The sequence below is a fragment of the Hippichthys cyanospilos genome, chromosome 2 (genome assembly GCF_059441005.1).
Source record: "Hippichthys cyanospilos isolate Australia breed blue-spotted pipefish chromosome 2, RoL_Hcya_1.0, whole genome shotgun sequence".
NCBI classification, from domain to species: Eukaryota; Metazoa; Chordata; class Actinopteri; order Syngnathiformes; family Syngnathidae; genus Hippichthys; species Hippichthys cyanospilos.
The window spans coordinates 5,715,296-5,742,872 of NC_142370.1; the positions used below are offsets into that span (position 1 = coordinate 5,715,296).

The 27,577-nt window shown below is 40.5% G+C and overlaps 1 protein-coding gene across 1 annotated transcript; it reads right to left on the bottom strand.

Moving 5' to 3' along the window:
• Positions 1-155: 155 nt before the first annotated feature.
• LOC148426998 (uncharacterized) lies at positions 156-27,502 on the bottom strand. The gene is made up of 5 exons (XM_088408726.1): positions 27,484-27,502; positions 24,114-24,197; positions 7,857-8,637; positions 7,450-7,773; positions 156-4,489 (listed from the first exon to the last, which is right to left on the bottom strand). Exons 3-5 carry the CDS (start codon positions 8,581-8,583, stop codon positions 2,514-2,516), a joined length of 3,027 nt encoding a protein of 1,008 aa, XP_088264852.1. The 5' UTR covers positions 8,584-8,637; positions 24,114-24,197; positions 27,484-27,502; the 3' UTR covers positions 156-2,513.
• Between the last annotated feature and the right edge of the window lie 75 nt (positions 27,503-27,577).

Genomic DNA, 27,577 nt, shown 5'->3' on the forward strand with positions numbered 1-27,577 from the left:
GTCAAACTACATTAGCAGGCTTTTTGGGATTCCTTGTGTTGATGTCATTGTTTTCTTTTTGGCAATAATTCATTTTGATTCTGAAAATGTATTCACTGTTAAGCCAAACTAACAGTGTGATATTATGTAAGAAAACCAGGCATCATACAACACTGTAAACAAACAGTTTTCATTCTTTATTTGAATGCAGACATGAAATTCAGCAAAAATGAAGTAACACATGTTAAATCACTCAAACAAAGAGCTTTAATACTGAATATTTGCACAGTGGGGTGGACACATGGATTCAATTTCTATGGCACGTATACTTTGAAGAGGGGGCAACACCGAACATACTTGGAACTTTCACTCTGATCTGGAAGCAAAACAAGTGGGAGCAGCAAAGCAGCAAATTCTTAGAAATCCTTTGGAATGTACAGCATACAACACAAGGCCCTTTGGCAAAAACCACTAAACAATTAAATAGCATCACTTGGAAAACTCCACGTCTCTTGTCATCTTCTTATACACAAATCATGTCATTTAATATTTGAATTTCAATAAAGTTTTGTTAACTAACGTACCACTCAAGCTACTTTCTGTGCACTTTTGAGTATTTTTCATAAAAATGACTTTCAAAAGTTCTAAATATGTTTGCTATACCTGCATCAATATTTCAATCCTTAGCAGAGCCAAGAAATTTCCTATATCAAAACAAGACAGCACAGTCAGCAAAAAACACTTTCGATTGTCTTTCACAGTGACAAATATGACAATGATTCAAATATATCTTTATTTAACATAAAAATAAAAGTATTTACATTGTTGCTTCCATATAATATATTTGAAAGATTCTTTCATATTTAGTAATAAAATACTTCGGTCGAATGCTTTGATGGAAAGTGCTGCGTTTGTGAGTTCATGCCAAGCCCAGCTTTGTTTCTTGGAGCAGTCCAGGAAATTTGTTGCCAGATGAAATTTCATTTAACACCTCTAAAGCGCAATCGCTGTATTGACAACACTCTATTCTAATATTCGCCTACAACTAAGCGCTAGTAAGCACACGTTACATGTTGGAGCACATGTAGGTGTGGTCGTGATATACGACTTCAATAGGTCATCGGTTTCAACGCAGCCGGTACAAGCAGTAGCCTATGATGACCTGAGAAATACTGGTAATTGATGAGTTACCTTGTATAGGCTGCTGGCTACAGAACCATTATAAGCGCAGAACAATGCAAAAAATTGTATGACATCTTTACATGACAGAGAAATAACTGAAATGAAAATCCACTTAACCATTTGAAAAAAAAGAAATCACTATTGTTGATATGCACACAGAAACTAAAGCTGTTGGGCTCACCAAAACATAGTCTTTATTCCACTTGTTGTCATTTCATGATGTAATTATATTCTATTGGGAAGTTGAATGAGCCCACTTTACAAATCAGCCGAAATTCACCGAGAAGCCATTCTTACTTACGACTGGAATATACATATATATATATATATATATATATATATATATATATATATATATATATATATATATATATATATATATATATATATATATATATATATACACTGTATATTACAATTTCTCTTCAACAAAATAAAGTAATAATAAAGTAAAAACTAAAATAGAGACGTATAGCGTTTTGTAAAGGAGTCACTGTAAAACAATTTAGCAATAAGTGGCTTCATGTTCCAGTTGATTTGTTCCATAATCTGAAAAGAAAGATGCACTGGGGCTACACTGACAGGTCACCACGTTCGCCTCACATGAAGAGGTCATGGGTTTGCTGGCCTATCTGTGCGGAGGTTGCATTACCTGCCAATGCCCGAGCGGGTCTTTGTCTGGTACTTCGGTTTCGCCAGTATTCGAAAATGAAGCATGGTAATTATTCAAGTCACTCTAAATTGTCCTTAGGTGTGATCGTGAGTGCGAATGGTTGTCATTGTGTGCTCTGCAATTGGCTAGCAACCAGTTCAGGGTGTATAATGCCCACTGCTTTAAGACAGATACAAAACCTCGTGAAGATACAGTTAAGCGATCAAGATAATGGATGGATTAAGATGTACTGTTCTGGTCATGGCATTGAAATCACAAAACTAGATTTGCTGATACCTGCATAAACTGAGTTAAAATTTCACATACCTTTGAAAGTGCCTTCAGGTGCCACTGGGGTACACGTATCCCCCAATCGAGAACCAGTGCCCTAGGGTACACATGTCCAACTCCGGCCAGTTTCCTGCCTTCAACACACCTGACTTAGATGATCAGGTTTGCTGTTTGTCTCTAGCAAAGCTTGCTGATGAGCTAGTCATGATAAGAGAAAGATAGGGGCACTTCAAGACTGAAGTTTGACACCTGTGCCTGCGAGTACATTGGTTTGATGCTCGGTTTGATGTTTCGTGGTTTCATGGTTGAATTTAAAACGTGCTGTTGTTTTTTTTCCTCTCTTTCAATTGAATCTTCAATGGTGTATTGAATGTAAGCAGGTGCTTGGTCCTCATGTCTAAGATTCGTTTCATAAGTCAATAATTTCACTGCTCACGCTGGCAGAGTCGTTATGCCGGCTGACTTCCAGGTAACTGCGTGAACCGACGAGCCTCGAAGCCCTTTCCCGACCCTCCTCAGAGTCTGGTGTGATGAAGGGCCGTGTGTCGTCCACTCCATCTTCCCGCAGGTGTCCCATTGATGTTCTCATGGGGTGAAGTGACACAGGGCAAGACATTGACGAGGGGACGTTTCCTATTTCGTTCCCTGCCCACTTGTGACCTTGGTGGGACGGTGTGGGTGGAGCAGTCACCTGCCTACTGGGCACACTGCTGATAACGCTGCCCCCGAGAGGCATGGAGGACTCTGTCGGCGCCTCGCTGCTCTCCGAAAACTGAGGGTCACTGTTCCTACGCAGCCAGAGCCCCGGACTGATTCCAGATCCAGGGGAGGGAGATTGGGAAGTTTGGTTAAAAGGATGAAACAAGCTACCCCCTTCGAGTAGGTGTTCTCTGTGGAGAGCCTCATCAATGCTGCGGGTGAGGTTAATAGGAGATGGGGGCCGGAGATCAAATTCACATATAGAGAGAGAGGTGTCCCTGTCAGGCTCCAGACTCCCACTGACTGAACGCTGTGGTGTCGGTCCGACCGCCTGCAGTCTCATCAGGGAGCCCGCGGAGCCATCAGAAATGGCACGTTCTGCAGAATGGCCCCTGTGATTGCGTACTCGGTTGCTATCTTTGACGCACAATGGTTGGGCAGCTGTTTGATCATGACTGTGGTTCCGAATGAGACTCTTTGTGATGTCGACCCCGGAACGTTCTTGGCCAGCCCAATTGTTGGGCATCTCTGTTTGACCTGCTCCAACGCCGTTACTATCAGATTTTTTGCAAGGTTTCCCTGTAAGACTCTGCACTATCTTTGACCAGCATGTGTGTCTTTGAGATGAACCTCCAGAATCGCCGGGCGATGGCATGTCCCCTGTTGTTCTTCCATCTCCTGACCCCCTCTCGTTTCTCCTTCTGCAACACTGAGGCCTCCAGAAGACCCACGAAGCCAGGAGAAGGAGACATAATCCCCAGGTCAGTTCCAGAAGTCTGGCCCAAAAATGGACCAGCCACCAGCCCAAGTTGAAGCTCAACCAGTCCCCAAGAAGTCCATAGACCCAAAGGGTGGCATGAACATGTAGCCCACAACACAGCGCTCCAAGAATCGCACAAACTCCCAGCACTTTACCAATAATCATCACTTCTCTCCTGCTTCCTGTCCAAGCCTTTCCACTGGCCTCTTCGGCGACTCCGGGGTTTGTAATGGGTGGGCAACGTATTTGTGGAAAGACCAGGAAGAGGAATCCCAGGCAGAGACCCAGACCCCAGCACAAGGACAGAACCTGCAGGGTGACAGGCACCACAGGTGACAGGGCTGGCGAAAGCAGATCTGCTGCCAGCAGCAGAGTGCACTGAAGCACAGCCAACACAGCCACCAGGGGAGGACGCTCCAACGTTGAAGGCAAAAGTGTCACCCTGGCCATCCTCAGGGCCAGCAGGGCCAAGGCAGCCTGCGTCCACACCAGCAAGTGTAACGGCAAGTTGTAAATGGCCACAACTGCAGAACGAGGGAGGATTTTCCGTGTCCCGTAGGGATCAATCAGAAAGAGGGATGCCCTTAGTCCTCCGACCAGAAACAACAGGGCGTTGGCCAGAGCAAGAGCCCCCCGATGGGGACAGTTTGAACCCGGGGACAAAATGAGTCCGAGAGCAGACCCAGCAAACAGAAGCAAAAAAAGGCTGGCTGACCCATAGACATGCAGCTCCCATGCAAACGTCAGATTCCTGCTCATGTCACCCCAGTAGATAAGGCTTCCATTTGGAGACGGCTCAGTGCTTGCAGAGGCTGATGACTTTGAATCTTGTCTAGGATCCACTAACAAAATAGAGCCATTCTTCTTATCAGTGACACTTTTTGGGGTGTATGGTGCCACAGTGGTAGTCCGGAATGATGGACGAGCTGGAAATAATCCGAAAAGGAAAACAACTTTAAATACATATCATTTAAATGTTCTAATATACTTGTATAGACACATTTACAACACTAATACTCAGTGAGGATAAGAAAGGAGAATTTGTCAACATGATGTCAGTGGTTGAAAGGGTGCTGCCAGTTGCATGAGGTAGGTGCTATCTGCCTGTTCACGAGTCCACATATAAATATAAATTACTCCCTGTGAATTATAATTTTTCAGCCAAGGACAGTAAACATTTGAGATGTGATGCCAAAACCACTAGAGGGGTGTAGTTCCCCTCTACTGTAACAGCCATCTGGCCCAACCCAGCAGCTGATGTTCCTAACTTGTTATGCAGCTCATCACCCCAGTTCTAAATATGATTTGACAAAGGAAGATAACTAAGTAATTGAATGAAACCTTTAAACGACGACTGTAAATGTCATGATGTAACCCGCAGCGCTGTAAATACTTCCTACATGAGGGTCAATAATACAGAATCGCAGGGCAAGAGAACAAATTTGAGCAACAGCAGGAACTGCTGGGTTATTATAGTCAAGTAATTCTTTCCGTAATTTAACTAGAATGGCAAAACATCAGATTATCTCAGATATAATGATAATGTTCGTTAACACAACAGACATAATAGAGGGCAGGCCATATTTAGAAAAGTAGTAATTACATGGCTTAATTAGATTATGTAATTAATGAGGTCTACGTGTTACATAATGGCAGAGACTAGCATTTCAGTGTACCTTAGAACAGTGATTCTCAACTTTTTTTCAGTGAAGTTCCCCCTGTGAAATATGTTTTCAGCCAAGTATCCCTTAACCACTGCAAAGCATTTTTGGTTTAAAAAAAAGAAAAGATTTAAAGCATGTCATCAGAGTCTGATTTATTAAACTTTAGAACTTTTGTATTGCTCAAAAAAACAATGATCAACATAAAGTGTCCTCTTTTGGATCATAGAAGATATCTGTTGAAACAAACAAATATCTGTTAAAAAGAAATAACTTAAATATAATTAAATATTTGTCCGCCAGAAAAAAATCAACGTAAAGTTTCAAAACTGTTCTAAAAAAAAATTGTGTACTGTATATATATGTATTTATTGTATATTATACATTTGTCAATAGAAAAATATTCAACTTAATGTGTCCTCTTTTGGGATCGTAGAAGAGATCTGTTCACAAAAAATAAACAAAAAAAGGAAATCATAACTTGACAGGTAACCAGAGGTGACACAGGACAAGTTGGGTCAAACCATTCTCCTATGGGGGAGAATTTGGCTTTTTTTTTTTTTTTTTAATGAAATTGAACAACTTACTGAAAATAAAAAACATTTCATGATCTTTTATTTTTCTGAAACATTTAATTAATTCAATTATTATTTTTAAAGGATTTTCGCATGTTTGTTGGTTTTATTTTATATCTCAAGTACCCCTACTCGTACTCCCATTTGAGAACCACTGCCTTATGCCGCGTTCAGATGGAGTGCGAAGAGCGACGGTTTTGTATTGTAGTCAATGGAGTTTGCACGACGGGCGCGATGATGCGTCGAGCGACGCGATGGACGCGATGGAGCGACGCGTAATTACGCGTGACGCGAGAAGTTCAAAAAATTGAACTTTTGTCGCGTGCATCGCGTCAAGCCACTCGACTTCGGCAACGTTCAACGTCTCAAGCAGGGGGCAGGAACGAATCACGGCGGCTGCTTTGCGGTCACCGGGAGCTATCCAACACGGCCAGCTGAGCTTTCAATACAAAACGGAGCCGAGCAAGAGCACCCACCTGGCTTGTAGAGAGGCGGAAGGGAGAACTTGGGACACAATGTGTGACAAAATGTGTGACTTTGTTGAGCCAACAACTTGTGAATGTGGATAACATGCTAGCTAATGTTCTTATCTTCAGTCGTATAGTGCTGGCTCGTAAGTGATTAGCTCGTTAGCATTTTCCTTTGTGCCAGGTATTTCCATTTGGTATATGTTAGCATATGCAAAGGTTTTGTTGATAAGAACGAATTTGCATGTACTGAACATTTTGTATTCAAATGAATAGCATTTTCAATTCTGTTCTATGATTGACTTGAGTACCCCCGTTTTCATGATTTTTTTAAGATTGGCGGAAGGCAGCCCAAACTGGTTGAGGTGATTTTTTTTTTTGATTTTTTCCTATTCGGTCACGTGGACCATGTAACCACCCATCCAGTGGCACACGGATGCCTCATGATTCATTCATCGGTCATTATTCACTTCCCACCTTGTCTTCTTATCTTGTGTTCTCCTGTTACTTGAGTCACTTGACCAAGTTATTAGGCACACTTTTTGGTTTATCTCAAACTGACTTCCTTCCTTCAAACTATACCTTACAGGGGTGTGATCTGGACATTCCACAATGCACAGCTGGGTATGCTTAACGCTCCACAAGCCTGCCCCGAACCACAAGCAACCTTGCTGTGTCTTGAATGCACACATGTGGCAACTGACTAACAGAAAATGTTAAAAGATGTCTCCCCAGACTAGAGTCAATGACATTACCAGTTGTTCCCTGACAATCAGCCCGTGTGTCACACTTTCCCTTTTCATGTGATTTTCCCCAAACGCCGGCTCGGATTTCTATACATCTGCTTTTCATTACCAGCTTCATTCTTTGACTTTCTATAGCTTATCCTTTGACCGCTCATTCACCCAACCCATTACTTCTGTATTCCCAACAGTACTGTTTCCCCCAGAACACATTACTTATACGATTGTTTGCCAGGGATTCCAGTTGTTTCCCTTCCTTGCCTCCCACCCTAGCTCCCCCTGCCCTTACTTTCTCTCTGTGCCTACCTCAGCATACCCTTTCCTATCCTTGAAAGGGCATTTTTCTTCATCGTCCAAAAATGAAATAGCGTTTCGCTAAGTATGACAACGGTGAAACGAGTTGGACAAGCTGTTTTGCTTCATGTACATTCTTCAAGTACCTTTTGGTGTTGGTCGCACAGTTGTCTTTGTTGTTGGTCGCACAGTTGTCTTTGTTGTGTTCCTCTCCAAAGGTGAAGTGTTGGGTTCATTTGTTGTTTTGATTGCTGTCTGATCCAATTCAGTAGTTCTAAGCATAGTGGCTGTGGTTGTTACAGCTACTTTCTCTGTCATGATCTTTGAAATCTTGCTTTGATTGGTAACAGGCGGTCTGGGAGTCTGTGGTTGTTTTTCAGTGGAGCCAACTGTAATGTTCGTGTAGGATCTGTTTAAAGTCCCTGCAGGCACGGATTCAAGTTTTTTGTCAATGGGAGGTGTCAAATTACCTGAGAATTAGACACAAAGACACACGCGTGAAGTGCAAGGAAACATTTGAATGAAAATGGCTCAATAGAATCGGGCTCCTCACCTGTTACTACAACAGCAGGAGGCGTGGCCTGTGTTCCTACTGGAGACGGCCTGGCTCGTGGTACACTTTGTGTCGTCAGTGGCGACAAGTGACGCGCTACAGTCTGAGTTTCCACTGATGAATTGTGCACTTTAGCTTTTTTAGTCTGCGCTTGTGGTTGGTACTGTGCCAATTTTTCAAGCGTAGTTGACCCAGGAGCAAGCAATTTGTCCTTTTCAAACATTAGTGTTGTAGTACCTGATCCGAATCCCTGCAAATCACTCGTCTCTGTAGGTAAACTTGGAGGTGTCTTCGGTTTGTCACCGCTGGGTAAACTGAACACAGATCTCGTCAAGACTGTTTTCTTCTCCAACATTCCATCAAGTGGCGCGCTCAATGAGTCCATCTCGAGCGTGGTAACGTTTGGCCGAAGTGTATTTGCACCATGGCTATGTGTCTGAGAAGAAAGGGCTGGGTTAATGGAGGTAGCCGAGGGTATTCTTGGCCCTTGCTGTTCTGCATTTGTTGTTGTTGTTAGCCGATCCCCCGCTGTAACCTTAGCTGGCACAGCACTGCGCACGCTGGAAGGCAAAGAGGACCAGGATCCATCTGTCTGTTTGATGCGTTGAGAGTCTTTAGGGAGATCCAGAGGAAAGAAGGAGGGCGACGCACCGATGATGGCTTGGGCATCAGATGGACTGAGGGAGGAAATGAGGAAGCTTACTAAAAGGAGGGGCATGGAAGCCATGGCCTGAGTAGTGAGCAGTGCCTCTTGTTGTTACACCATCCTCACATTGGGCTTCTGTTGATGCAAAAAAAAAAAAAAGCAATCATTTTCTACATTTTTAGGTGCAAAGATGTCATAAACTACTAGAAACCAATTTAAAATTGCCTATTGTTATACTAGTAACGATGCTCGGCAGGACAGTACTTATCAGGTTTTGCGCAACGTCAGGTCTACCTCAAAAGAATGTCAGACAGCTGCAGATCATTGAGAACTGTGCAACTCGGGTTCTGACCACAGATAAGAGCTCAGAACATACAGTATTACTTCATTCCTAGAGGCGGTTACACTGGCTCCCAATCAGCTGCGGAGGGAAATTTGAAACTGTGCTACCGGTTTATAAATGAATGTTTGGTTTGAGTCCTAAATTCCTTAAGAAAAAAAAAAATGCATATCACAACACAGTAGGGTTCTGAGCTCTGCACTCAGGTCAATTGGGGGAACTAAGTGTTTAAAGGCGAAACAGCATTTACATGCTTCGCTGCATACAAATGGTTTAAGCTGTCAACAGAAGTCACGTCAGCCCCTGGTGTTATTGCTTTTAAATTCAGGTTACATGTGTGGCTTTTTTCACCTTACCATTGACAAAGGTCATTTAAACATTTTTCAATCCATTACACTAGATGGTTGTTTACTACAGTAGGTTTAGATGCCTATGTTTATTTCATAACTTTAATTTGAAATGTTTTAAGGCTCTTCTGCAAATGTGTTTAATTGCACAGTATATTTTTGTTGTACAGTGGATTTTGGTCATCTACTATACTTTTGTTTTCAGTGCTTTTCTTCTGCCCCCATATACTGTTAGGTTTTAATGTTTTTAGGTGTTCAGTCTTTGCTTGTGTGAATGATATTGAGTTGGCTTGAAATGACTAACAAGACTCACAGATTTCCTTATGTATGATTTTGCATCACCGTGATAACACTGTTGCCACAACGCAAACTGAATTGAATTAAAAATTGCAGAACGCATTTGAATGAAAAAAAAGCAAACTGCGTTTTCAACCCTATTGTATGTTGCAAATTTTCTCTGCTAACTCAGAGGTTATGTCATAGAGTCACGTCTGTGAAACTGCATCAGGGGGTTTGCAGTATGGCACGTCACCAGTAATACGGGGATGTGTCAAGTCGATGCTTTCACAATACAGAAACAAAAACAAAAGTTTGCAGTTGGCTTCTTGAAACTAGCCCTTCCCAACCGACAAAGCAGAATGCTGCAAAATCATTTGTCAAAAAGGTAAATATTTTCACAGCTTTTTAATTGTTTTGGTAATAATATACGCATATTGAAGCTGTTTCTTGATGTTGACAGTATGTATTGTAGTACATGACATTAGTAGTTTAAATTGTCAGTTTGCCAGATCTCATCAAGTATTTTGATTGACATTTTTTGTCAAGGCTGTGTACTGTACATTAAGAACCGAGTAACACAAAGAAAAACCTCAAGTCTGAAGGTTTACACAATTCTCAAGTACAAAAGAGCTGCCCTTTTCCCTTTCCCGCACTGATGTATTATTTTAGCATATGGCTTACCTAAACCTTCCATGTTCAAACTGGCCTCCGTGACTCACAATCGGAGAAACCCCCAAAGCGACAACGTCAAGACCATGCTGAAACTTCAGTGTGAAACTATAGAGGCAGAAATCATTTTGCATTGTGTGTGTGTGAGTGTGTGAGCGCATGTACGCGTGTGTAGGCCTGCTGGAGGATTCATTCTCAAGCCAGTGACTCACCAAGGCTTCATTTAAAGTCGCTTTGAGTCGCTTGCACATTTCACGATTGTGAGCTCATTTAAGGTGTTCTTTTTTGGTGAGTATTCTACACTTAAAAAACGACAATTCCAACAGTCACCAAGTGAGAAATCACAGAGACTAGTCCGAAAAATCTCAGATGTACAATCATCCATGCAGAGAAATACAGCATCCAAGGAAAATGACCATGAGCGCAAGAAAATAAGCAAGTGGTCCGCACATAACACTAACCTCAGTCTTTATTTTGCTTCCTGTCTCATTTACTTTTTCTACTTGTGGCTCATTGGCTGGTGGTGTCCAGTTCAACTGCCTTCCTTTCCTCTTTTCCGTTTTGCTTTCAATCAACCCAGCGATAGAGCATTTGTCTGGATCGGTGTTTTTCAAACTTTTTTGAGTCAAGGCCCACTTTTTCTTCTAGAGGCACACCACCAGCCGAAAACTGCCGGTGATTAGCGAGACTGATGTGTTTCATTCCCACTAATCACCATCACTTCTTCAGAGCTTATCTCAAAGTACTGTGCTGCCTGTCGCCTTCTGGCAAAAAGGATTTATTACATGAGTATTCTGCAACACACTGCTCTCACAGCCAACAAGGCACGGGCTGATATCAGATTCTGACGATATGACCCCCTTGAGCAAAAATATCACGGTAGCACGGAATTAAAATAACTGCTCTAAAATACATCATTTTAAAAATATTTTTGCTAAGCAGCCATATTACCATATTAAAAAATATTTTTATTTTTAAATAAAATATATAATACAGCAAGTGTAACAAGCATTTACTATGAAAAAAAAAGTATATAAAATCAAAACAAACCTTCCGTGCGCAAACCTGGTTTTGCTCAGCAAGACACATACACTGCTACGTTATTTCTTTCGGATTGAACACATCCAATTTAATCTGAAATATATACATTTTGTAAAAAATTAGGGATAAATCTACGCCACCACAACATAAAAAATGTGACTGATTTGAAATATATCAATTTATAGTACAACGTGGACTCTGTCATTTTATATTGACAATTTCTACACACATACATGAACACAAACGCAAGCTCACTCTCCCTCATACACACACGTTCAGCCAAACATTACACACAGCTGCACTTTTTCGAAAGTCGAAAACTCCCCACGGCCGACTTTGTTTGTTTGGATGGGTGCAAAAGCTCTATTGGTTCACCTTGTTGAGCTAGCGAGACTAGACTGCTCACGCCCTACCTCGAACAGTATCGCATAAAATGCTCCATAAAAGTAGCATATGATAAGATGTCAGCCACAATTGAAAACGCGAAAATGCGAATTGAAAACGTGAGTGCAAAGTATTTTGAACTTCAACTCTCGTTTAAACAACTATGGCTTGGTGAAACACGACCTCTTCACGTCTTTGCATGAAACTTTTCTTTGGATTCGTGGATCTGACCCTTTGGATTTCAGTTGAATATGCAAATTGTGATGATGTCCCACAAGGTACTAGGCAAAGTAAGTCGATATGTGAGCCATCCAACGGAGCCATTAGTCAAGCAGAGAATGGTGCTATGCAACGTCAAATATGAGTTTTCAATAGCTTATAAGGGTTCAATCTTAAGGATAATAGACATGTGTTTTTGGTGATGCTCAAATCCAGATTTTTTGGGCCGTTTGTGGAAGTTTGGGACCGATTGCTTGGAAAATGGCTTCATTTTGGGAAGCTTCTGTAACAGCTAGGGCCCTCTCCTGGCAGAAACAAACACTGCAGTTTATTTGGAAAAACACTCTTTGACTTAGTCTTGTTTAGCTTTAGCTTGCAAGCTACGGTCCTAAGCCTGTCAGTCCAATTTCATAAGATAATTCACGAATAAATTGGATATTCACAATGCAAAACATCAACTGTTGATGATGCTAAACCTGAGAGATCCCAAGTTGTTACAAAAGGTTGTAACATCATTGGATAATTCACAAGCTTATGACCTGTGATTTCAAATCCATATACAGTATTGTTTGAAAGTCGTTCATTTAAAATGAACTATAAATTGGTCAGTCACTCTGTTATCAAGAGATTAACAGACACAATGAGAGGAGGCTCACTGCACACTGCAGTTGCCCATAAAGGCAGACGACAAGGAAGGGAAAAGAATTAACCGATTTTAGCAGATTTGGATGGTTTTTAAATTGTTATGTTCTGGATGGTACTTTGTTGTGTTTTGGTAAGTGTTGGGGTTTTCTCTTCTGTCCTGTTCTGGTTTTTGTTGGGATTTTGATTTGGCTTTTCACATTCTGGGGTGTTTGGTCTTTTGTTTATGTTAGTTATTTAGATCAGTGTTAAACTAGGTCAAAGTGAAGACAGAGACAGAAAATGGTCATTTTAACAGTGAAGGTATTTTTTTTCAGGACTCCGTGGCAGGCAGTTTAATGAGCAAAGTAATAGCAAAGATGGTGGAGAAGGCAGTGTGATGAGATGTAGTTGACAACAGAGGGGACCGCAGGCGGATGTAGGGATGGAATTTTAACAGGAAGAACAAGTGAAGACCTAAATTTAGAGCGGAAAGAACAGGCTGGGTCAATTAAAATGACAACTAAAGACATCAGAATGTGCCATTAGATAATTACATTATATGAACAAAAGTACGGCTGTAGCCTGTCAAACAAATTAATAGTTATTTTACTGATTGTCTCATCAAGTAATGAGTTAAAAATTCATTTTGCACAGTTGAACAATCTAGATTTCACAATACAATATTTGCGATTTTTGTGCCTGTGTCTTTGAAGACTGGATCCTGGCTTGATGAATGAAAAAAAAAAATCCTCAAACTGGCTACAGTGTGAGCCAGTCTGCATGCTAAGCAGCTCATACTGTATATAAAGGAATGAAGAAAATTTTCTAGCAGTTTGTGGGAGTTCTTTTGCAATTCGATCTCTGTCTAAACACCCCCAAAGTGTTAATTTCCTTCATTGATGCATTTCTAAGCATTCCTTGCTTATTCTGCGCTTTCACACCGACCCTGCCCGAGCAGGTAAATGCGACTTAAGAAAAGCATATGGCATAAGAAATTCGTACCTCTCCTACACTGCCCCCATAACACTCATCAAAGAGTAAATACATGCCAACCTTATCTATGTCTTTTTGTTTCATTTTGGTTCTAGAGTTGAAGAGGGGAGATTTTGCACCGAGTCGGACAAGTAAACACTGTTTTATTGATTAATTACAATGTTTTACTGTAGAAAATTCCAAAGTGGTGAAAATATGTGTTTGTGAGCACACAGGAAATTCAATGTCAGTTATGAATACTGGGTTCCCTCTGGGACCTATTTGATAAGAGGAACGTGTGTTTTTGAGCTTTTGGCTCCTTCAATCACCTCGTGTCTCTCGTGAGGCTAAGCGGTCAAGATTATGGCTGCATAGATGTTTTGTGGCCGGCGGTATTGAACGACATCAAAAAGGTTGCGCGGCAGCCTCACGACGAGAAGCACGGCCGGCTAATGAGAGTTTTTACTTCCATCCATCCAAGCTTCTTTAGCCGCTTATCCTCCCCTGGGTCGCTGGCTTATTGGTGCCTATCCCAGCCGTCTTCGGGCAGTAGGCTGGGGACACCCTGGAATGGTTGCCAGCCAATCGCAACGCACACCGCGATGAACAACCATTTACAGTCGCACTCACACCTGAGGACCAGGGAGTGTTCAATATACCTACCACACATGTTTTTGGAATGCAAGAGGAGAACGGAGAGCCCGGAGAAGAACCACGCGAGCGCGAGGAGAACATGCCAAATCCATGCTGGAATTGAACCCCGAACGTCTGAATTGTGAGGCAGATGTTCTAACCCAGGGGTGTCATGTTCATTTTTACCGTGGGCCACATTGTAGTTATAGCTTCTGTAAGAGGGCAGTAATACATTTTAAGTATGTGTACCAAACAGAACATTTGAAACAGTGTACCAAAAAACTCCATTGCATTAGGGTGCCGTTATGCTGAAAAACAACCAATAGTGTCTACCTCCCTTCCTGATGAATTCAGGCAGATGTGTGTGCCAGAAATTCTGTCTCTACAGCGTACGTTGTAAGATGTTCCATTTCCACGTTGGTGAGCTTTTCATTCATGTGCATACGGGCTGGCGGCCAAACAAAAACAACATCACCATTGAGAAACGGCTTTTAATAAAGACTTCACTGTCTTGTTCCAAAGCACTCCAGCATGCACAAGCTTGTGCGTTATCATAAGTGAGATGAATGAATCTTGAAAAAAAAGAAGCTTCAGAGAAGGACACACTAATGGACCTGAATATTTTTATCTGGATCAGGCCAACTGTGAGTTCTGTATGTCGGAAAAGACAGCTCCAATTTGAACAAATTTAATCCCAGAAGAGAGGGAAATGTTCACATTGGCTCCGTCTGTGGCAGTCCATGGGGGAGAGGGCACACAGACATATTTTTGTCATGTTTGCCCCCTAGGGGCAAAGGACACATCATTCTGCTCATTCATTTGCAGAAGATTGTGCATGTTGGGGAGTTGTCGTCACTCGTGCACAATATGCTCTTTCTCCAGAACAGGAAATGCTTATGGACAAAATGAAATACTGTGCATCAGAGAAAGAGGGAAAAGGACATGATTGCTTACTTGATCACGTGACAAAGTACCACATCGGGTGCTGATCATCAACATAACATTCATGTCATTTCTGCATTAATAAATCAACATGAGACATCAGTGTTGATTAGTTCATATGGAACTGTGCAGACAGGGAAGTGGGGTGTGCATGGAAGATTTGGGATTTTTTTTTTCCATTCAGTGGCAGCTTCCAGACAGCCTGGCAGCAAAATGTTTTCATTGCATAGAATGTTCAGGGAAAAACATAAAAATCTCCATCATGCTATATTTTGTATGTTATTTCTATATTTACTGAAAGTAGAGCAATATACTGTAGTAGTGTCTGAACAACTACATCATAGAATGTTTGTTCTATTTGAAATATAGAAATGAATGTGATTTTGTTGAACTGAAACGATAGCTACATACAATATAATTTAGTCTTAATGAAGGAATGTCAAACAGGGTTAAAGGAAATGCTAATACATATGTTCCATGAGCCACACAGATGCAGATCATTGGAACATTTTTTCATGCACTATTGAACAAGTTTTCAAGTCAGCACCCTCCTCCACTACTGTACTTAAAAATTGAGCACTGTGATGTGCCTTTCCATATAATGTACCAGTACTAAATCAGAGCATTTTAAAAGCAGATAGAAGCCAGAGTTAAAGATCAAAGGGGAACAATTTCCCCCAAAAGAACCTAACGGGCCAGCAGGTGTTCCATCAGGTTAACTTTCACCTCTCTATGCTTTTATTTGACTTACTTGACTGTCTAAATCTGTCAAGTCTTGACGCATCTATTAGTGCATGTGCGTGCATAGTTCTTCACATTGTGCACATCACCTTAACTGACTCCATGCATTCAGTTACAAAGGTAGAAGTGGGATCAAAAGTCACTGTCAGAGAGGTCAAGCTGCTTCACGGAGGATGACGAGAGACGAGGGACTTTAAGCCCTTGGGGGAAATGTGTACCCGACTATGTTTTTGGTGTGTGGTATTAAAGGAAAAGAATAAATAAAAAAAAAAAACCATGAGGATGCTAAATTATTTTTGTCAAAACATGTGGACTTGCAATATGCCGTCCCTTCTGAATGCTTACAAATGGGAGGTCGTGAGGTACACCCTATAGGAGTCCAATTTAGCCAATGTCTGGCTCATTTCCTGCCATTAATAACTGGAAATATTATCAATTTTGGACATATCGAAAACCTGATGTTTAATAACGCATTTCCCTGATTTTTACATTAATCCTGTCAACGGCAACTGGCGAACAGGGTGCAAGAGAAATTTCTGTGTTTGGACCCCAAAACCATCGGGATTGGGGGCGCTAGCCGACAACTTATGACATCTGCAAGCCTTTCGATGACTTCGTTGAGTGGCTTATCATGAATGCAAAGTTCTTGCTATGCATTGTGGGACTTGAGGTTGACAAAAGGCTGAGATCCAAGAGCTAAATGTTACAGGAAATCTTTTATTTTGCTGCAGAATATCTGCTTATTCTCATCGGCAAAATCTGAAGTAATTAATAGCTGTTCTTTTTTTTTGTTAGTTTTTTTCCACAAAATTAAAATTCTTAACAAAACAGCTTAAGAATATACATACATAAATATACATATGTATAGATAGGGCTGATGCCACTGAACATTTTGAAAGGTTGAAAGTAAAATATATTTCTATTTTATGATGTTATGACTCTTTCAAAGTCAGCCCAAGTTGGGTGATAATAAGGCCAGGATAGAGCAAAATCCCTGGACACCCAGGGGTTTAAAACGTGTTTCAACTTTTAACAAAATATAAAGATGGATGATGCAACAAAAGAATATTAAAAAAAAAAAGAAGTTCTCTGTGTTAACTGTTTAAATGTTCCTGCTGGCCCCACACCGTATATATGTACAGTATAACTTGTTTGCACTGTCTTACGCATGCAGGTGGACACATAAGGCTGTGAAGTGGCCTATGCATAGTGAGAAGTGGGGAAATGGGAGGGAGAGTATGTGCGGTTATCTTGGTATGTAGGGTAGTAGGGGGAGGTCGCGGGTATGAAAATTCCACACCTTGGAATAACATGTAGATTGCCTCCATAATATTCTCCTTTTCCTATTTAGTTTACATTTATTTTACTATTTATATTTGATTCCTTAAACACGTGTAATAATTGAGTTTATATTACGCTGTTAAAAAAATCTAGTAAAATAAACAGAATTGATTCTCCTCCAGTGCTGATAGCCAAGCGACGCCAAAGCTGCCTGCTGAGCTTTTAAGACAGTTCAAAGCTGTTTAAAGGTGCCTCTTACCAGGCCTGGGGGAGGTGTCAGATCTGCTACCTCCTACCCGGTACATTTGCGCCGTAAATGGAGAGGCGATTCCATACAGGACCAATTGCAGTTGCTTTTGATCCCCAGCCGAAACGGATGTGCAACTTTAAAGTGCTCAGCCCTGTGACGTCTTTAACTGATGTTGCCGCTCTCAGATCAAAGGTCGAAGGTCAGCGTGAATGGTGGGGTGATTCGAGAATCCTCTACCCCCCCCTAACATACACACGCACACATACACACACACTACACGGCATGCAAACATTGACTGATGATGAAGTCCATAGAACGTTTTCCAGAAAACTTCATTGTCTAGTAGTGGTGTAGGCATTATGGGAAGGGAGGGGTAGGAGTGGGGACATAGAGTGCACAAAAAATTTCATCCACTCACATTCAACTGCTCTTCTCTTTAGCGCCCAAAGAACTAAAATAAGCAAACTCTGGTTGAGTTAATCCACAATGACATTTAAGTACAAGTAGCAATGCTAATTCAATGGTACCTTGAGACATTAGTTAACCTCATTCTGTGACCACATGTGTGCTTTAAAATTCTTGTATAGTGGGACCTCAGGTGATAAACTTATTTCATTCCGTGACCTCGTTTGTAATTCACAACATTCATAAACCAAGATGATGTTTTGTAAGAAAATAGATGGAGAGCAATTTGTTCATTTCATTTGGAGAATAACATATTGATCTTAGTCCAAACATTGCATGGTCAAAAATGACATTTTCTGCAATGTTCAAACTGGAACATTGACACCTACACCTGAAGCACAGAGCCAATGATTTTCTTTCTGCAAGAGAAGAAAAAGCCCAAAGATTTTGAGCCTTGCGTGCCCTCAGATACGAGTAACTCATCGTACGGCTGGTGTTTTGCTTTGAGAACAAAAACTTGAGATAGGAACACAAAAAGTATACAAGTCGTGAGTAGTCAATTGGTTTTCCTGTTTTCTTTGAATTTACAATTGAAAATGATTCCTAACTGTTGTCACGATCATGCTTCTGGGAAGAACTTTCAAATAAAATCATACAAAGGCTATTCGTGTCATACATTACTTGTTATGTACTTGTTATGTTATACCGTTTTTTTAAGCATTGGGTTAGCCCTAGCCGAAGTAAGCTGAGCGAGTCAGACTGTCTCTCACTGCAATTGGACAACTCTACAGACATGGGTGACACAGCCCGGATGTGCATTTTCATTTTGTTTACTAAACAATGTTTAGTGCTATCACTGCAAAAGAAGAGCTGTCAATGTGTTATATTGTAAGGATACACCGATTACTGCCCCGCCCGATAACTGATAAGGGAACCTGAGCAGCCCTGAGAATTCCCTGCTCCTCGGAGCGAAGCAGGTTTGGCTTTGGTTAGTACTTTGATAGGAGACCGCATGGAAATACCAGGTGCTGAGCAGTGCACTTCACTGATAAGGAAGCCTCGCTCCATCACTGTGCCGCCCATAGCAGCATCGGTTAACTGTGGTACAGCCAATCAGGAGTGAGACCTATATGGCAGTTCAAAAACCCATATTTATGGGTTCTGTCTGGCATTTAATGTCATACCTGCCTCTTCTATGTTGATTGAGCAATTCCAAGCAATTTTACTTCAATAAATATTCTTTGTAATGAATATCGGCTTTAAATATTTGAATATCGACTAGCAATCATCGGTATTGGATTTGAGAAAAAAGCATTAGAGGTCAATCTCTATTGTATTGGTTTTAGGTTATCGAAGGTCATTAGATCCACAGCCCCCCAACACTACCCACTCATTCACCCAACCCCGGTAGATCGCGGGAGGCGGGCTGCTGGAAAAGTCGATCTTGGGCAAAAGGTTTTGGGCACCCCTGCCCAAAGCCACACACGTTACATATGCAGTAGGAAGGTGTATGTTCAGGTGTCAAAATAATGACCCCACATTCTCAGTGATGCACCACAAGTGACGGGCGAGACAGCTGCAAAATCATATGCAACCACCAAACACCGCCGGGAAAAGACACAACCTACATCACATGAAGTCCTCAAGTGTTGGCCAGCATAGACTGAGCCCACAGTTTAACTATGTTGCAGTTGGTAAAAAAAAAAAAAAAAAATATATATATATATATATATATATATATATATATATATATATATATATATATATATATATATATATATATAAGTATTTTATTGGTACGCAGGTTGTAAATCGATTTTATCTATGATTTCTGGCAAGACAGTCTGTTGCAGTCTGCGAAAAGCTATCAAAGTAGAATGCTTGTTTAAAAGCCTCCAAGGTAAGCCATTATTGTAATAAAAGCGCATGCAACTCAATACAAAGGCATAAGTGCATGGCTTAACTTCTGTCCTCTAACAGCCTTGACGCAAAAGCCAACTTGTCCATGAGCGGGACTGTAGAAACAAATCGTAAATCTTTGTTGAGCTGCATTGGAGGAGAGATGAAGCCTTTTTCTCCTGCCAGCAGATCAGGGTGTGTTGTTTTTCTTCTCAATTGAGTTCATCTGGCAGGTTCTGCTTGCCTTCCAGTAGCACATTGGCCCAGTTTCCTCTCCCAGCGTGATGAGTGCAAATGTTCCAGACTAGAGTGCTTGTGAATCCTACGCCAGGTTGATACCAGTCAAACCTGTGTGTCTAAGTGTTGCAACTGCACACAAACTACATGCTGAGCACTTGCTTGTGTGAAACAAACATCACTCCACTTGTTGCTAGTTTTAAATGTGACAGCCATTTCCATTCTTTATTCTGTTCTGCTTATTCATTTTCCTACGCAATTATTTTGGCTAATTTGGTTCCTCGTTCAGTCTCCAAAAAGCTGATGTTCAAAACGGAGAATGGGGAGAGATCTGACAAAGGAAATAAACCCATAGTCCCCACTATAGGCTCATTGAATAAATTCTTTGTAATCCCTAACTGCTTTAACAACATTCACCCGTAGTCTACTTTCCACTTTATTGGGATCTTGGAATAAACTCGTGCAAAATCTGTTCGCTTGACGTGGGCTGTGCTACGTTTCACTTCCCGTTATTCTGGCCATTTGACCTAGGATTTGTGGCCAAGTACAGTTCGACAAGCTCCAGCATGACAAAGCTGTAAACCAACACCCTTCTCAAACAGATCCTGTATGACACAGCAGTATGAGCCAAAAACATTTTGCAGGGGTCTACTGTAATTAGGGCACAGCACAAACACAAAAATTGCAAGTACAGCAAGTCCAAATTTGGATTATTTGTCCTTTCAGAAATATTACTTCAATTTCCCAAATACAGTATAAGATGCACCAGTGTACATCCTTAAATTTGAGGTCAAATTCCTGTATTTTCTATGTTACCATGTATAAGATGCACCGACACTTTGGCAACAATGTAAAAACTAAAGAAAAACAAAATAAATCTCATCGTCCAAAATTCTTTACATTTTCTTGTGTTCAAGCTACCTGTATATATTTTTTGCGCATAAAGTTAAGTGTGCTTCAGATGTCCCACACTGTGAGCAGTCAGTGAATGCCTTGCCAGCAAGTTTATGATTGTGTGTATGTGCCAAAAGAACGCAATTAATTACTAGTCAATTCGTCAGCTCTTTATGGTATTTTCCGTGTTTGGCAACGAAAACAACTGTCATGACCCTAAGGGCTTGGCTGCATTTGTGTTGTTTCGTCTCTATCTGCAGACATTTTTAGTTAATTGCACCTTTTTTCAATGCCTCCATGCTACGTGTCACTACAATGCTGGTCTGCGATTGGTCGGCATCTCCTCACGGAGATGCTGGTCTGCTATTGGTCGGCCTCACTCGTTTCAAAATGGCGGAACGTAAAGCTTTGTTCAATCGTGAGTGGTTACAAAACCATATTTATAGCCATTTTACGGCTTTATATTCAAACTTGAATGGGTTAGCCATGGGTCCCAAGAGTGCTGGTGATGTTAAAGAGAGAAGTAAGAAGATAATTTATATGGAAATGAAGCTGAAGATAATCAAGAAATACGAAACTAGCCTAGCCTAGGCTACCCTTACTAGGGAATATGGGCATAAGCGCCACTCAAAGGTGAATAAATCCTTTCTATGTTTTTTATTTATGATAGTTTCTGGTAAATGGACTTTCACTTATATAGCGCTTTTCTACCTTGGGTACTCAAAGTGCTTTACACTAACTAGTCATTTACCTCAGTGGTGTCAAACAAATTTTTATTTGACACCGCATTATAGTGATAGTTTCTGTCAGAGGGCCGGAATGACTGTGAATTCAAATACATTTTAAGTGTGCTGATCACACATTTACCAAGATTTGATTTCAGAAGTCAGCAAAAACTGTTCAAAAGAGATTTGGAGAATAAGAAAATGTTTGTTTTTCTTCCCCCAAATTTTTACAAATTAAAGACAACTTGCAATTTTGGTATTTTAGTCAGAAACCTGAAGTCAAATCAGCATTTCAAGGGCCACAAAAAGTGAGGCGGCGGGCCGGATCTGTGATTTACCTACTGATAACGCAGCATCAGGAGCAATTAGGGGTTCAGCGTCTTGCTCAAGAACACTTCGACATGGCCATGATGGTTCTGATTGTATACATGTATATTATACATACGTAGCACTTACTATACAATTTTGGTACCAATTTTGAATATGTATGTACAATTTTGATGTTTTACCTGGGGTTCTAAACACATTAGCTATTTAACATAGGTTTGGATTGCCCACCATAAGGCGAATTCGCCTTACGAGCCTAACCGCGGAACAAATTCATCTCGTTACAAAAAAGTGTGTCTTATATTTGGGGAATTACAGTATATTATTTAGTAAAGACTAGACTTTTCCCCCCCACAAATTAAAGTTTTGATTTTTTTCCAATTTTCCTTCTTCCTATTGTTTTTTAAAATAATGAGTAAAAATAACACCGAAAGTTCAAAACAAGTTTTGCTTTTATTTTAGCTATCATTTAACATGCATAACTACTCATATAAATAAAGTGCACAATGGCTGTCTTGCATGAAATACTTCTGTAAACATAGTAGAAGATTGTATAAGATTGATCAAATGCAGTTCTCTTACAGATAAACATCCAAATAGTTTTGTTTGTATCCTAAGTGAACTCTTGTATAAGGTGCTGCCAAATTTGTTGTATACCTGCTGTTGTTACGTAGTCGATTGTGTGCCTCTGTTGTAGTTAACGAAACAAGTTCATTGTGAACAAACGTTGCAGCAGTACTTGCTCATCTTCTGAAGCCGCACATCGAAACCACTCGCAAACCACTGACAATAGAAGTCCTGTCATTCAGAAATAAACGGTTGGCTTTTAGCCGCAGCCGTGTTGCGAAGGTCTTCTGCTTGGCTTGAGTGCGAAGTAAACCAGAGGAATATGGAAGCTACGGAAGCTAATGAGGGCCAAACGCATCGCAGCAAACACAAAAGGAAAATCAATTTTATTATTTTTTCCAATCATCCATATCAAAAATTCGAATTAATCAAGAAAATCTATATCTGGGCCAGGCCTGGTAGACAATACCATGGACTGTCCACTGTGTTGAATTACCATTTTTTCTATAATTAATTTGATGAAAAAATTATTATGGACAGTTAACACCTTGAAAACAACATTTGCCACATGCTGTTGACTGAAAATGTCATCACACGTGTTCAAGAACAACAATTTAGTCATCAAAATAAACAGACAAAATAAAAATATTGGTACTGCTTACAATGGCTAGTATACTATCCCTTAAAGGGACACTGTGTAAGATTTAGACCGTTTTACATGGAAAAGGAATAAATTAAATGATTATAAAATTCAAAAAGTTGTAAGTAAATGGGTCCTTAACGACCTTAACATATGCTTTTAATATAATCGTAGGTATAGTTATCATTAAATTACATTACGTAGGGAGGGGTGGCATTCCTCCGGAGGCTGCCATGTTTGTTATAGCTACGGACAATGGTAAATGCAGTACCTCCTGCTGTCCGTAGTGAAAACGGTCAAAATCTTATACAGTGTCCCTTTAAGTTATCATTCAATATTTTGGAGAAAACAAGAACAAACACTTTTTAGCAAACACATTTGTATTTTCTTATTTGGTCTTTCCCTCTTGCTTACGAGTTCTCAAATGTTTAGGGTTTTTTTGTGTACAATATCAAAAATACCAATACATGTTATAAAATTGTGTTTTCTTGTTTTCATTTAAAACAAGTAGACTGAATATACTTTACTGTATATATGTGTATACTGTAAATGCGGCAAGTACTGTATGATATGAGGATGACAATATAATGCTCTAAAATGTTTAAATACAGATATAAATAAATCCATCCATTTATTATCTTCGTGCGGCGTGCTGGAGTCTATCCCAGCTGCCTTTGGAGAGTAAGCGAGGGACATACTGAACTGGTTGCCAGTGAATTGCATGTTATGAATATAAATATAGTTAAATTGAGTAAAGGCTTCGATTGCAGAATAAATAACGCTCGCAATTCAAGGCCGAACATTTTTATTTTTTTTTTAAATCTTGGTTAACTTGCTTGGTTAAAACTATTGCCAAGGACATGTGGTGGTCCAATGTACATCCCTAATATTAGTCTGCATTTAATCAATTCCAAAATAAATACTGTAATGACATTTCATTTGCTTCAACTAAAATTACAATTCATGGAGGCCCCGACAACTAACACCGCCACTACTTGTTAATAAACAATGATATTCATTCGCCCTGTGCGATCTCTATTTAAAATAATAAATGGCTCACAAGAGCAAGCGGTAAAATGTTAGCGTGAGTACGATGAGAAACGGACACTAAGTATTGGAGCACGACACCGTGTTGTCTCTGCGCAAACGTGACGCCACACCGCGGAGACTCTACGAAGAATCGTATTGACCTTACCTCCTGCTTGGACGGCTACTCTGCGGCACGAGGTCGGTTAGGATGTGCTCGCTGCGGTAAAAGCGTATAGTCCACGGGTGATTACTGGAGGAAGACGGAGAGGAAGGTGAACACTGACGTTCGCCTCTGCGCTGCCGCTACAAACCGGCTCGACCATGAGCTCCTGAAGACTGGAGAGGGAGACGCCCCCCGCCCCCTCCCACTGATCGACCGCTGCATAGCTCTCCATATGTCCAAACTATCCATTGTCGACCCGCGTCTTGTGGAAACACGCCCCCAATTGCTCATCGTCGAACTCGCAGCCTACACATTACGCAACCTCACTAACCACTAACGTAAACTTGTCAAGTGCATCATGACGACACACATTTCGGTTGCGTTCCTACCAAAGGAAAAAAAAAAAACGACAACAAAAAACACTTTTTTTGAGTCATAGAAAAGAATCTTGGCTTCACAAATAAGATTATAAATATCATAAAAGCAAATACATCTATAAAAATGGTCCGCTGTTATGCACAACACGATCAGAAAAATTGTAATCAAAAGTTCTTAGTTCTTCAAGAGCCTTTGCGTCAAATTACAAGTATTCATGTACATACATTATTACATACATTATTTGGTCTTGTCAGATTTATTTTGAAGTTTCTCAAAAATTGCCAGTGTGTTTTACTGTATATGTACTGGATATCCATCCATTTTCTAGGGTCTAGAGCCGTGGGCCTGCTGGTGTGTATCCCAGATGACTATGGGCAGTAGGCAGGGGGACACCCTGAATTAGTTGCCAGCCAATTGCAGGGCACACATAGACAAACAACGATTCACACACAACATCACACCTTAGGACAATTGAGTGTGTCCAATACACATGCTGTGCATGTTTTTAGAGAGTGGGAGGAAGTATGTTTTTATGTTTTTGGAGAGTGGGAGGAAACCGAAGTGCCCAGAGAGAACGGGGCTTGGGGAGAGAACATGCAAACTCTGTTATAACATAACAGTGCATGTGGCAACTATGGCAATACCCAATGACAAGCTATGACTACCACAAATAGAGCTTGATGACTTAATTCAATGGTGTACTAAACCCCGCCATCTCTCTTCTAAACATTCGTCAGGAAGTGAACTTCTGATAAAACTTCAACCATTCTTTTTTTTTTTTTGTTAATTCATTCCCACGAGCAGCAATGAATCTGAAGTTTCTATGCAACACACCCATCAGGGCAAAAAAGGTAAAGCAACAAATGACAAAATGAAACTCTCTCTTGCGGCATTCATCAGTCAAGCTATCACATTGTACTTCATCCCCCCACAGTATAAGAATTATGTATGTTAATTTTTTTGAAGGTTTTGGCTAGCAGCTGTATGTGTTTGCAGAGGTAGAGGTAGCTGATACTGTATGTGTGCATTAGCAGAACACAAGGTGGAATATGAGCTGGCCTCCATCTTACTGCATCATCATGCTGCACCTTGGCCCAGTGCCTGCTTTTCTACCCCCAACCTGCTCGGCTTCTGGGATACAATAATACTCCTGTTGGGACATGCTGCTGTCGCTGGCGAACCAATGCAAATATAAATGACAAAGATCTGTCTATTAGAGTACACTCAGGTTATAATAGGCTAACAACAGTGGAGAAAAAGTTGTAGTTTTTTTATTCTGGTGTTATTTTTGTATATCATAAAAAAACTTATCATTTGTATGTAGCATCCAACATACGATCCGTTCCTCTCCCTTGTTAATAGTGAATGTAATGTATTATTGACCATGTTGTCTGTGTTAACAGAAATAAATACATATATTGTTGATATTTTGTTACTCTATGAATAATATAGACAATGATTACCATTTTTTGGGGGTCGAGCACCTGCTTCTAAAAAGATGCATGCACATGTCTGATTCACAGTACTTAAGAGTAGACAGGTTGTGTAAACTAAGACTCCTGTCAAAGTAGAAGTAAAGATCCAACTCTATAAGTCAAAGCAAAAAATGATAGATTGAAATGTATAAAAGTGTACAAAAGTAAAAAGGCAAATGATTATTTTTTTCAATCAATCATATACTTGACAAAGTAAGTGTTTTAAATGAAAGGAGTAAACGTCGTCAGATCAATAAATAACCAAGTGCAAATGCTCTCTGTAAAATGCAGTAATAAAAGATTTGTATTTCATTATGTATTATTGTGGTTATTTGCAGTGATGTAGAAATACATTGCGTTATAATTGAAACTTATGAGGAAATCTAAATATTACAAATAATAGTCACATTTGTCTCAATTACGACATACCAAACCACTAAAATTACAACTACAACAATAACCCCATTATTAAATGGTTGTGTCTGGTGTACTAAAGTCCTATTCCTTGGTGGCACAGGCATAAAGTAGGCAGCCACTGCCGTCGTTATTAGTGACCATGCAGCATGCGGTGTAATCCTAAAATAACCTGTGCACGACACAGGATTGCCATAATGCCATTACACTGTAACTGAGCCAGCAGGAAACACCAAGCAGGGTTTTAACATGGTGACAGCTCATCTGTTCTGGATGTACCACAACAAGACAGACTTTTTGCCGTGTGTGGTGAAGGTTAACAGTGTTTTGCAGTGTCTTGTCCAAAACAGCCTCACATAGCACTTTTATTGCGACGCACGACTTGCGCTTCACTAAGGGGTGGGGTTCACTCTGGTCTGGTCAAAGGGCGCATCAAGATGAAAATCCATTCAATCTCACATGTCTGTGACACACAAGGGCAATTTAGTATTCAATTAATGTCAAAAGCAGGATTTTAGAATTTTTCAGCCTCAGGGATACCCAGAGGCACACGGAGGTCGGGGTCCCGATTCAAATTGCCGACTCGGACAGTGGCCCAGCTATGTGTATGTAGAATATGCTTGCTTGACTCTCGAAAATACTTTTGAGGCTGCCCCCTCAAAATGTATAAAAATGTACACAAATTACATTGATTAAATCAATCGCATAAATGAACTACAAATGCCATTCATTTCAGAACAAAACGTTAACTATGCTCGTTATCCACAGTCACAGGTTATTGGATCAATCAACAAACTAATTTTCGGCATAGTATCATAAATGTTAACATTCTTACGTGGAAAGTACAATTTACAGATTCTCGATTTCACAGAAACAGAACAACGTGTGTGTCATCAACAGTGACCGCTTTCAACTCAAACCACACCGTCCTTCCTTATTACGAAATGTATTATCAACAGTGGCCAGAGGCGGCACCCAAAAAAAACACAAAAAAAAATCCTAAAAAAGCACAAATGAATGGACTGTTAAAGGACAACATAAATCAGTTCCAAAACATCATTATTCACGGACTAGTACCAGGCCGCATTTGGGGACCTCGGACTTACACTTTTGGTTTTCTGCCATGGAAAATGTTAACGCCCCCTTGGTGTTGAAGTAATTCAGCACAGTAAACAAAGCAGATGAGAAGAGATGCCTCAA

Bases quoted from the DNA above. Each gene is read 5' to 3' on its own strand.
- LOC148426998 (XM_088408726.1), bottom strand. From the start codon at position 8,583: ATGGCTTCCATGCCCCTCCTTTTAGTAAGCTTCCTCATTTCCTCCCTC. The intron at 7,774-7,856 runs GTGAGGAGCCCG...TCTAATTCTCAG, and splicing joins TCCTGCTGTTGTAGTAACAG to GTAATTTGACACCTCCCATT. The intron at 4,490-7,449 runs GTACTTGAAGAA...GATTATTTCCAG, and splicing joins TGTGCGACCAACACCAAAAG to CTCGTCCATCATTCCGGACT.